We start from the raw sequence: 13226 nt of genomic DNA, 5'->3' as shown, positions 1-13226 counted from the left end.
TCTTCATTAAGGACTCAAATAACTTATTACAAAAATGCTTACCTCTATCACTAATAATGGCTCGAGGTATTACAAATCTGCTCAAAAGATTTTCTTTTAAAAAGCGGATCACAATCTTGTGATCATTGTGCCGACAAGGAATCGCCTCGATCTATTTTGAAACATAATCAACAGCAACCAAAATATATATAAATCTAAATGATGATGGAAAAAGCACCATAAAATCAATTCTCTAACAATCAAATATTTCAATGACAAGAATACAGTTTAAAGGCATTATGTTTCGCTTTGAAATGGACCCTGCCATTTGACAATTCTTACACAATCTGCAGAATACATGTGAATCTTTAAATAATGTAGGCCAATAAAATCTACACTGCAATATTTTGCAGCTGTCTTTTTTGAAGAAAAATGGCCACCGCATACTCCAAAATGACAAAATTGAATGACCTTACTTACCTCGTCGTCTGGTATGCATTTTCAAAGAATTTGATCATAACAGTATGTGAACAGGTATGGATCATCCCAATAAAAACTTTTCACTTCTGTTAAGAATTTCTTCTTGTCTTGGAAACTCCAGTCACATGGCATTTCACTTGTTGCAAAATAATTAAAAATATTAGCATACCAATGCATTTTATTTGTAGAAAATAAAAATTCATTAGGGAAAGAATTATTGATGGGTGTTGTTTCAATTGAAAACTCATTTGTAAGTCTTGAAAGATGATCTGCAACAACATTTTCGGTGCCCTTTTCATCCTTGATTGTCAAGTTAAATTTTTGAAGTAGCAAAATCCATCGTATCAACCTTGGTTTGACATCCTGTTTCTACATTAAATATATCACAGCAGCATGATCAGAATAAACAATAGTAGATGAACCAATTAAATGCAAATGAAATTTATCCAATGCAAATATTACAGCAAGTAGTTCTTTCTCAATTGTAGTGTAATTCATTTGAGCATTATTCAAAGTTCTACTTGTATAATAGATGGCAAATGGCTTACCTTCCTTTCTTTATCCCAAAACAGCACCAACGACATAATCACTAGCATCACACATTAGCTCAAAAGGCAAAGACCAATGAGGGGGTTGCATTATTGGGGCTGATTTCAAAAGAGTAGTTATTTTTTCAAAAGCTTGTTAACAATCTATAGTCCATTCAAAATGTGTGTCTTTTATTAGGAGGTTACAAAGTGGTCTAGATATGGCAGTAAAGTCTTTTATAAACCTCCTATAAAATCATGCATGTCCTAAAAAAGAACAGACTTCTTTAATTGTCTTTGGTGAGGGTAATTTTGGAATGACTTCAACTTTGGCTTTGTCAACTTTAATTCATTTTAGAGACACAACATGGCCCAAGACAATTCCAGAAGTGGTTATGAAATGACATTTTTCCCAATTTAAAACTAGTCCTTTTTCTTTGCACCTTTCTAAAACTCTTTCTAGATTATCGAGACATGTATCAAAAGAATTACCAAATACATTTAAATCATTCATAAAAACCTCTAGCCAATTTTTGACCATGTCACTAAAAATGCTTAGCATGTACCTTTGAAATGTTGAAGGAGCATTACAAAGTCAAAAAGGCATTCTCCTAAATGAAATGTTCCAAATGGACATGTGAATGTTGTCTTTTCCTAGTCTTCTAAGGTTATAGAGATTTGATAATAACCAGAGTAGCCATCAAGAAAGCAGTAGTAGGGATGTCCAGCTACTCTCTCTAGAATTTGGTCTAGGAATGGAAGGGAAAAATGATCTTTTCTAGTGGCATCATTTAATTTTCTGTAATCAATGCACATGCGCCAACTAGATGGAATTCGTATTGGGATTGGTTCACCTTTTCATTTTTTACAATGGCTATTCTAGATTTCTTTGGTACTACTTGTGCTGGACTTACCCATTTACTATCAGAGATAAGATAGATAATTCCTACATCTAGTAGTTTAAGGACCTCAATCTTTACCACTTCTTTCATATGAGGGTTTAGTCTTCTTTGTGGTTGACGGGTTATTTTGGCATTTTCCTCTAAATGTATTCGGTGTGTGCAGATTAAAGGATTAATGCCGTTTATGTCTTTTAAGGTCCAACCAAATGCAATTTTATGCCTTTTTAGTACAGACAACAACTTACTTTCTTGATCATGCGTGAGTTGGGAAGAAATTACCACCAAATATGTCTGCTGCTATCCAAGATAGGCATACTTCAATTCTTTCGGTAAGGGCTTTAATTCGAGCACTGGTGCTTCCTCTTCGTTTGGTTCTTTAAGTTGTACTGTTTCTTCAAAGTTCGATTGGTCATCGTCACCTGTAAGTACATGCATAGAATCAAGTGTAGGGCATATGTTAGCAGTATCACAATCTAATTCCTTACTTGATTTAAAAGAACCAGCAATACAAATTTCCACAGATTTTGTAGAATTCTCATTCTGAATGCGTTTCTCAATGATTGGCTCGATGAGATCAATCTCCTCATTCTCATTAATATCATCTTCTTGGTGATGAGGTTGTTTACACATCTTGAACACATTAAGTTCCAATGTCATGTTGCTGAAAGATAAATTCATTAAATCATTCCTGCAATTAATCAGGGCATTAGCAGTAGCTAAAAATGGTTGACCCATTATAACATGAATTTGTTTGCATTCATTAGCAATTGGTTTCGTTTCTAAAATAATAAAATCCACAGGGTATATGAATTTATTGACTCGGACTAATACATCTTCAATTATTCATTTTGGAACCTTAATTGATCTATCAGCAAGTAAAAGAGTGGTAGAAGTTGGTTTTAACTCACCGAGATTGAGTTGTTAGTACACTAAGTAAGGAAGCAAATTAACACTGACTCCAAGATCAAGTAAAGAATGTCTAATTTTATGATCTCCAATAATGCAAGAAATAGTTGGATAACCAGGATCCTTGTATTTCAAAGCACTATTTGCAACACCCCAAAACTAACACGTGCGGAGCATGTGAAGAAGGATGTTATTTACAAATCGTAATCCTTACTCATAAATTTCAAACTGAAATACCTCAAATTCTTATTCAAACAAATCCACAAATTGCAACGTCTAACACTAAATAATCTCTCCCAAAACATAACAATAACAAAAGTTTCAACCTCTAAATTACAAGTTCATAACAGAAATAAACTAAATAGAAACATGAGTTCATTTCTCTTCTTATTCAAATAGCAAACGGAAATGAAATTACTAACTCCAAGGCTAGGCACACCTTTCAAACGGAACTTAATCTGTAAAAAGTAATGACGAGGGGTGAGTCGTCAACTCTGTAAGTAAAACTATTCCTAACACACTAGCCCAACTCATACCAAAAATATTGCAAGACTTTTTTTATTTAAAACATATATGTTACAATTCATAAATTTCATAAAACGATATATCACGATAAAATAACATAAATTCATTGTATCTCAGAATATCAAAAGCATAGTTACTTATAAAACTAAATCAGATATCACATTCACAGAAAACAGATAGTTAGCTCATGTCACATAATGTCACCTATAGTTCCGGTGACCCGGCCAGAAACAGAATTCAGAATATCGCGTGCACACTCAGAACAGAAATCCAGTACTGGTCCAGATAGATATGTCGTATGTTACGATCAGAATCAAAATCATAATCAGAATAACTATGGACAATGAGCCAAAACATTAGGAATCCCATACCATCACCAATAATTGAATCAAACATGGGTTCAAAACATAACGATAATTTAGGCTTGCAGAATATTTTATAGACAAAATTATAAAAGGTAGTCATGTCATAAAATAATTTACATATCGAAAAGCATTTATGAAATTTTTTTTAAAATGATTTAGATTTGAAAACATTTTCATAAACTAATTTTGCAATGAAAATCCATTGATCTACTAAGTAGTATAAAAACTCTTCTAATAATATCAAAATACTTATACATATCCAGTATATTAGGAATGAAGTTACTTACCTTGTTTTTAAAGGGATTTGAACTAACACACCTCTAAGTCTCTAGAAGTCTCAATCACCTCCAATACCTTAATAAATATAAGATATAACTATTAATAACTTATCCTAAGAATCTGATTGGCTAATTTATACCCGTACTAGTCTGATTCTTAAAATTTTAACTCTTAATCTAAATTCAAAATGACATAATATTCTATAAAACCATTCTGGACATCCATGGGTACCTCATATAAAATTTCCAAGAGGATCCGATACCAAAAATATTTTCAAAACTATTTATTAATTAACAAATTCAAAACTGTTTCACAGTATGGTAACCGAACAGAACGTATTCTGAGAATTTTATAAAATCATATACTGGTTAGAAAATTATGAAATTAAAACCGGGAATACTAGACACATGTATCAACTCCTATATAAATTTAAGAATGTTTTGAGTTCATTTACTAGTACAAATAAGTTCATGAATCAGATTGCCTTGCTGTAAACATAGTTTTCCAGTGTATTAATGTTCGATTCAAAAATCCATATAAAATTGAAAACAAAGTCAAATCTTATTAAACAAAATTTAATCAATAAGCCTAAATAGAGTAATTAGAAATCTTAGCTCAAAATCCATTGTTATGTGTTCCCATTTCCACTGAGGAATAGGAAGCATTTGTAAAGTTCCTGCTGGTCTTTGATGTTCGATCTTCACTTGTTGGCAGACTAAGCATCGAGACACAAAAGCAGCAATATCTCTCTTCATATTCCTCCATCAAAAACTCTGCTTTAGATCTCGATACATCTTAGTGCTACTAGGATGCATACTGTAAGATGATTCATGTGCTTCTTTTAAGATCTCTGCCTTCAACTCTTCATCTGTTGGCACGCATAGCCTTTGCCCCAACCATAATGCATCCCCTTTATCAAGTCTAAATCCGGGCTTATGTCCTTTGTTCACATCTTCACAAATTTTTATTGAGTTCCACGTCGTTCTTTTGAGCTACCTTAACTTTATCAATTAGAGTGGGTTGGACTATTAAATGTGCTAACAAGTCTGCTTGCCCATGAGTAATTATCTCAATCCCACATCTCCTCAAGTCTTTTACCAAATGAGATTGCATTGTGATAAGATGAGCCATGCACCCAGATGATTTCCTACTCAAGGCATCTACTACCACGTTTGTCTTACCTGGATGGTAATTAATAGAACAGTAAAAATCCTTCACCAACTCCAACCATCTTCTCTGCCTCAAATTCAATTCCTTTTGAGTAAACAAGTACTTCAAACTCTTATGGTCGGTGAAGATCTCACAAGTCTCCCCGTACAAATAGTGTCTCCAGATTTTTAGAGTGAACACTATAGCAGCCAACTCCAAATCGTGAGTTGGATAGTTTTGTTCATGACTCTTTAATTGCCTAAAAGCATATGCTATAACCTTACCATGCTGCATTAAAATGCAACCCAAACCTTTTCTAGAAGCATCACTGTAAATCACAAAACCTCCACCTTCAGAAGGGAGAGTTAAAATGGGGGCAGTCACCAAATGACTCTTGAGCTCTTGGAAGCTCTTTTCACATGCCTCATCCCAATTGAACTTCACATTCTTCTTAGTCAAATTAGTCAATGGTGCTGCTATGCTAGAAAATCCTTTCACAAAGCGTCTATAATAACCTGCCAATCCCAAGAAACTCCTTACTTCAGTCACATTAGATGCCCTTTCCCAATTCACAATTGCCTCCACTTTGGCTGGATCTACCGAAATACCATTCTTTATCACAATATGCCCCAAAAATGCCACACGATCAAGCCAAAACTCACACTTCTTAAACTTTGCATACAAATTCTTCTCTCGCAATGTTTCTAACACAATCCTCAAATGCGTCTCGTGTTCTTCCTTACTTTTAGAGTAAACCAATATGTCATCAATAAAGACGATGATAAACTGGTCAAGATAAGGTTGGAAGATCCTATTCATCAAATCCATAAACGCTGCAGGAGCATTAGTTAATCCAAAAGGCATAATTAAGAACTCATAGTGTCCATAACGAGTTCGAAAAGCTGTCTTTGATACATCCTCACTTCTTATTTTCAATTGATGATAGCCAGATTGTAAATCAATTTTAGAAAATACCGCTGCACCTCGTAATTGATCAAAGAGATCATCAATTCGAGGAAGAGGGTATTTATTCTTAACAATAACCATATTTAACTGCCGGTAATCAACACACAACCCCAAGGCGACACACTAGGACGGATGAAACCCTTATCTAGTAACTCTTGCAGCTGGACCTTCAGTTCTTTTAACTTAATGGGTGCCATCGGATATGGCGCCTTGGATATAGGTGTAGTTGATAACTCTAAGAAATGAGAGTTATTACATCTGTTCTAGACTTGAATAAAGGCCATTCAGAAAGCAAATAATGTATTTTGATTACATTTTGGTGAACTTTTGCATAAACATTCATTTTAGTTGAGTCTTAACAAGTTTTGCTTGAATCATAGTAATTTATGCTAAAAACGGGTTTTAATTTGTAAGTTTTAAATTCATAAAGGATGCGGAGACATTAGATGTGAAAGAGGAGGAAAGAAGATGATCACAAAAGAAGGAAAGCACAATCGGAAATGACACAAGTGTTGTTGCGGATGTTAGAGCAACCAATGCTGCAGCAATCTGGGAGAAGCGCGGGAGAAAATATAGGCGCGGGTCAGCAATTAAATTACAATCTACATGTTTCCTAATTTAAACACAGGCACGCGCATGGGCATTGGTTCGGAAAACCTAATTTGCAAATATATAAAGGAGGCATGCACCACATAGAAGCGGCTGTGGAATTATCATTCAAAAACAATTACAAAGGCAAGAAGAAGATCAAGATTAAGGAGGGTTGTTCGACATCATTGAAGCATCGGGGAGGATCCTTAGACTTTCATCGTGCTCAACTCATATTATCTTTCTTCCTTTGATTGATTGGATGTATTCTGCGATCAGTATATTTATGTTTATTTTTCTCATTCAGAATATGAATTGAATTTACTTGTAGTTGAGTGACAAATAATCCAATGGGTTCTTGACTGTTCTTATATGATGTTATGATAATGCTGTAGCATTATACTCTAATAGTTTTTATGACATAACTGTTATTTCGGTTGACCACCCATTTAATAGTTTCAGTTAAGATAGAGAAGCAAAAGGACATATCTTAGCGGACATTATTAGAGTATTACTTGTTCTTAAATTGAGTTTCCTGGATTAGGTTATCTTAAATCCCATAAGGGCAATGCTTGAAATTAAGATTTGTGATATCCTAGACATAGGTGTTCACTTTGTAGGGTAGAGAGATTAAAGATCATAAAGCCATACATTAAATTTATGAGCAACTGGTCATTGTTAGTAGATTTAAAGGTATGAGATTTCCAATATGCGATAGCTGCGGATGCAGATTTGTTCTACCCAGTGCTGTAGCACTTATCATAACAACTAGTGCTAATTCGGTAATCAACAGTCACCCCATTAGGAGAGTTTGATCATTCAACTACTATATTCTCAATTGAACCTTGGACACATTTAATTAAGTTTATTTTATTACGATATTGCTTTAATTCCTATATTTCACAATTATTATTTACGATAGAATTATTTGGCAATTGTTTGTTTTGATCTTTAGTTGACGTGCATTATTGTGATTGCTTTAGCATTTTGAGTAACATCAATCCCTGTGGAGACGATCGTGAACACTCATCACTTTATTACTTGTTGTGTATACTTGAACATTGGCATTGATAATAATTGATTATATAAATCAATCAACAAGTTTTTGGCGCCGTTGCCGGGGATTGATTGTTTATTTTTAGAGTGTGAAGTAAATTGCGATAGCACCAAACTTAACTCAATTCATTCTATTGATTGGCAGATTGGTACGTCCATGCGCAAAAAAAAATAAATCTGAGGTATTCCAATTCGATCCTAAGATTGAAAGGACTATCAGGAGATTGCGAAGAGAACAAAGAAATTCAAAGACTACTTCAGGCATGAATAACTTACAAGATGAGGGAAATTTGAACCCTCACGGACCTTTACAACCAGCCAACATTCAAGAAGAGCAGAATGAATATGCTAACGGGAGACAGCCAGGAAATAACAATATTTTTTACATGGCAGACGACAGAGACAGAGCTATACGAGATTATGTTGTGCTAACTCCTCAAGTCGTCCATCATGGCATTATCAGACCTGAAATAGATGCTGCCAACTTTGAGTTAAAACTAATGATGTTTCAAATGTTGCAAACAGTTGGGCAATTCAATGAATTGCCAAATGAAGATCCTCATCTCCATCTTAAATTATTCTTGGAAGTAAGTGATGCTTTCAAAATTGCGGGAGCAACGCAAGATGCCTTAAGGCTGAGGCTTTTTCCTTATTCCTTAAGGGATCGAGCAAGAGCATGGTTAAATTCATTACCATCTGATTCCATCACTACATGGAATGAATTGGCTGATAAATTCCTAATGAAATATTTCCCACCAACAAAGAATGCGAAATTACGAAATGAGATTACCTTCTTCCATCAAATTGAAGATGAGAGTTTGTAAGAGGCTTGGGAAAGGTTCAAGGAATTGCTCAGAAGGTGTCCTCATCATGGTATTCCTTGTTGCATTCAATTGGAAACTTTCTACAATGAGTTGAATCCGAGTACAAGGTTAATGGTGGATGCTTTAGCAAATGGAGCTCTGTTATCCAAATCCTACACTGAAGCTTATGAGATTTTGGAGAGAATTGCCAATAATAACTACCAGTGGCCTTCAGCTAGGCAACCAATAACAAGAGGATCAGCAGGGGTCCATAGCATTAATGCAATTACAGCCTTATCAGCTCAAGTAACTTCATTGACTAACATGGTAAAAGCCATGACAGCTGTTCCAGCAACAGTAAAGCAAGTTACTGAACTTTCTTGTGTCTACTGTGGTGAAGATCATGATTTTGATAATTGCCCTGGAAATCCAGCCTCAGTAAATTATGTGGGTAACTTCAATCGACAACCTCAGAACAACCCATATGCAAATACTTACAACCCAGGCTGAAAACAACACCCAAATTTCTCATGGAGCAATCAGAATCGAAATGCTCCAGCATTGAATGGACCAAGTAGAAACACAGAACCACAACCACCTGGTTTTCATTAACAAAGTCAAGGGCAAAAGCATATCAGTCAGGATCCAATCACTTCATTGGAAGTATTAATCAAGGAGTACATTGCAAAGAATGAAGCAATTATGCAGAGTCAAGCTATGTCTTTGAGAAATTACACAACTTAAAAGTAATTTTTAACTCTCAAGTATAAGACTGTCTTATTGTATTATAACTCGGTGAGTCCAAAGTCGATCCACAGAGAAAAGATTTAATTAGTTTACTTTATTTTAACTAAAAATTGAAATTAAAACTTAAATATAAACAACTTAATTTAAATGAAACTATGAAATTAAACTAGTTAGGGTTATGGATCCACTCTTAGAAGTAAATAAAACTTAATAAATTCTTTTTGCCCTTTTTTTACATTTATTGCCCAAAAGATTAATTATATAAATTATTATTATTTTCCCTTTAATTTTATGATGGATTAAGTATTTATTGTGCCAAAATTTAATTTGTCGACAATAAGTCAAAATACCATTTTACCATACCTTATATTAAGATATTAAGAATTTATTGTGCCAAATTCATTTGTTTGTTTACAATAAATCAAAATTTTAAAATATAAAATATGTATAAAATTAAATAGAAAATAATTTAATTTATAAAATTAAAAATAGAATTTGCTTAAATCATATTTATTTCCTAAGAGTTTCACCTTCCCCTAACTAATATTATTTAGTTAAGCATAATTAAAATAAAAAGTAGTAAAATTGAATTACTTATAATTAAAAGAAATAAAAACAACTAAAATTGGAAATAAAACTAATTTTATTTATAAAAATAATTATACAAAATATTAAAAACACACCTGGAAATCAAGATTACAAGGAGATGGATAGAATTTGAGAAGAAAAGAGTTGTAGAGAGATTATTAAAAACAAAAAAATGAGGCTCTATTTATAGAAAAATAAATTCATAATCCAGTACTTTGCGGTCCATCATAAGCTTCATGCATGTGCTCCTCACAACCTTTAGATCAAGATCCAATGACTGGTCAAACTTCAAAAGTCAACATCACACGTGGCATCGTTTGACTCGTCCGATTTGCCCAAAGAACGGTTGAGATTTGGCATGTTAATCCAATCAGTGCTCGGTCAATAGGAAAAGTCAATTTTTTTTACACAAGCCCAATTTTAAGCCGATCTTGATTATCTTATGGTTTTAGGACCTCCGGAATCCAAATTTGACCTCCGTTTATCTGTTTGGAGCCTCGAAGTACGTGAAATTAATATTTTTCCTAATAAACACATAAAAATACATAAAATTAAATATATTTAAAACATAATTAATAATTCATAATATATTACATAAACAGAAATATAAATTATAACATAAGCATAAAATAACATATTATCGCTTGATAATTAAATAATTTTTAATACTAATCACACCCCCCAACCAGCTTATTGCTAACCCTCTAGCAATTAAAGCGTTATATTAAATTAAGATTTATAAAATTCACATGCAAGTTAATAGTTTCTCATCTATCCTCTAAATTACCAAATAAATGAACTCTCCCAAATTTCTTTACCACATTGATGTTCACTCATTATTCAGAATATGATCAAACCTTCTTTTGTGCTCAAGTAATTAACACAATACTTATGGGGCTTCATTAAAAGAAAAACATCATTTTCGTTCCAAAATTCATTAGAAATTATATCTTTAGGCAATAGATTATTCACATATATATATATATATATTTTAAATATTACATTTCTAACCCGTGTAGCGATCTTTAGATCAGTGACTCCCAGACCAGTTGGCCTTAGGGCACTAGGTGGTGAAGCACCCCTACGGACGTAATTACTCGAGTTTCTAATAAACAAACAATATATCTATTACCCATGTATCGAGCTTTAGGCCAGTGACTCCCAGACCAGTTGACCTTAGGGCACTAGGTGTTGAAACACCCCTACGGACTTAATTACTGGGGTTTCTAGATATAACAAAATTAAAAATATATTTTTTTTTTGCAATATACACTTTCTACTACCTTAGATACTATTCTTAATAAATCAAAAGAACTAAATGCTGTAAAATTTTAACTTACAACCCACTAGTATGTGTCATAATGTGTGTGTGAAGAATGATTCAACAATACCTGTTAAATGAGTAAACAATTAAATAACTTAATAACCAAGTGGAGAGTTCACAAATTCGGGTAATTCAAAGAAAATGGAACAAAAACAATTTACTATGAATCTCAAAATCAAAATATAATACAACAAGACTATTAGGATGCGTCTCAAAAGTCGTGACTCTTTACACGGCCATCCTAGACAAAAACAAAAATATTTTTTTTTTGTTTTTTTTAACAAAGAAAAGAAAAAAGAAAAGAGAAAAACAACACACATATTTAAAAACATACGTCAATTATCCCCACCCCACAACCTAATCTAAACATTATCTTAACATTTTATAATTTTACAAATATACAAAAAAATAATAATAATAATAATAAAAGAGAATAATAAAAGAAAAACGAAGAGGAGATCTCACCTGAACTTGATGCAAAAGCTTAAAAGCGGATAACAAAGATGAAGAAAAAGTCAATTTTTTTTAACAACACCCTTAAGATTAAAAAGATGCATTTCTAGAGGTACTACATTCTCTATATACTGTCATCTTCAACTCAAATTTGTCCTAAGTTAGTCTTTACAGAAAATTTTTTTTTATTTTTTTGTTTTTTTTTGTAAACACATCACCAGGACTAAGACATTCCACAATTATCAACTATTCCCTCCCCCCAACCTGAAAAAGACATTGTCCTCAATGTTTTAAAAGGAAAGAGAAAGAGTTTAGAAGACAGCACATGAACACTACAACAGAAAATATTTACAAACGGAGAGTTAAATCTAAATCGCACTTCTTATTACTGCTACTGTTACCGCTACCATCATCAGTCGACCAATTCAGTGCAAAAGTCTTTGGATCTGGCTCTGCTGTATAAGCTTGTAAAAGATCAAGTAACTCATTAGCAGTAGAAGCAGAAATAGAGAGTTTTTTTTACAGAATATGGAACAAAATGATTCTTTATTGCATGGTTAATAAAAGTTAGCAAGCCGTCATAAAAATTATTAACATTTAACAAACCGATGGGTTTTTGATGAATGTTCAAGTGGGCCTAAGATACAAATGTAATTAGTGCCTCAAAGGTTGCAAGATCTCCTGGCAAGAAAATAAAAGCATCAACATGATTCATCATTTCATATATTCTCTCTTGCATACTTGATACCACTAATTCTTCTCCAATTGGTGGGCCAGACATGCACACTAGCGGTTTCATGGCTTTTGGAATAATGCCTAGTACTTGGCTTCCTCTAGTAAAAACAGCTTCTAAGACAAGTCTTGAAAACCCTCGTTCACCTCCTCCATATACAAGATGCAGTTTCCTCTCTGCTATGACACGACCAAGATCTTCACCTGCCTGAACGAACTCTTTGTACTTTCCATTGTGAAACCCAGAAAGCACACAAATGTTTTTGAATTGTTTGCTCGAAGATGTTGCCATTGGACTAATTTTCAAAAACAAGTTGTGAGTGTTTGAAAAACGAGCTCATATTTAAAGATCTTGGTGACATAAATAATGAGAAACAGCTGTAAATGGGTTGGCATATTTGTCAAATGATGAGTAAAGCTCGTGGCTCAATAATTCAAAAACAAACAGTAAAAAGAAAATAATGATTAGAAAAAGCAAACAGTAAAAGAAAACAAATATTTATTAAATACAAAATCACTTCGCTAAATGCAATAATGCAAATGATAAAATAACAGTAAAGTAAAAAACAGTGAAGTGAAAGGATATTTACTGGTAGTTGTGATTGTGGCTCACATCTTCCTCTGGTTTTACGTCCAGTAACGGCTTGAACGCCCTCTATGGGTCGAAGATCGACTTCCCATCCAGTTTTCTTATAAACTGGCAAACAGGGTCTTTTTGAGTTAGATTCCCAAGACTAAACTGTGTACTTTGTTTTTGCAATAGTATCCACAAATTATAAATCTCACGTTGCACAATTTTGCTTCGATGCATCTCAAGAGATCGTAAGATATCATCCAACGATTCTTTACTCATGCCA

General features: G+C 33.4%; 1 protein-coding gene, 1 non-coding gene and 1 pseudogene across 2 annotated transcripts; all 3 read right to left on the bottom strand.

The window, feature by feature from the left end:
• Nucleotides 1-8492: 8492 nt before the first annotated feature.
• Nucleotides 8493-8599, bottom strand: LOC112101577. Its single transcript, XR_002907608.1, has one exon. It is a non-coding gene; the product is annotated as a small nucleolar RNA R71 (small nucleolar RNA).
• Nucleotides 8600-11985: 3386 nt separating this feature from the next.
• LOC112099497 (cytokinin riboside 5'-monophosphate phosphoribohydrolase LOG8-like) lies at nt 11986-12661 on the bottom strand. The gene is made up of 3 exons (XM_024186863.1): nt 12386-12661; nt 12244-12274; nt 11986-12101 (listed from the first exon to the last, which is right to left on the bottom strand). The coding sequence occupies exons 1-3, from the start codon at nt 12659-12661 to the stop codon at nt 11986-11988; spliced, it is 423 nt and encodes a 140-aa protein (XP_024042631.1).
• A 328-nt stretch (nt 12662-12989) lies between these two features.
• Nucleotides 12990-13226, bottom strand: part of LOC112099481 — a 22601-nt pseudogene continuing 22364 nt past the window's right edge.

This window comes from Citrus clementina, unplaced genomic scaffold (assembly GCF_000493195.1).
Source record: "Citrus clementina cultivar Clemenules unplaced genomic scaffold, Citrus_clementina_v1.0 scaffold_9, whole genome shotgun sequence".
NCBI lineage: Eukaryota > Viridiplantae > Streptophyta > Magnoliopsida > Sapindales > Rutaceae > Citrus > Citrus x clementina.
The sequence above is the reverse complement of the archived record's forward strand: the minus strand, read 5'-3'. Positions and strand labels throughout refer to the sequence as shown.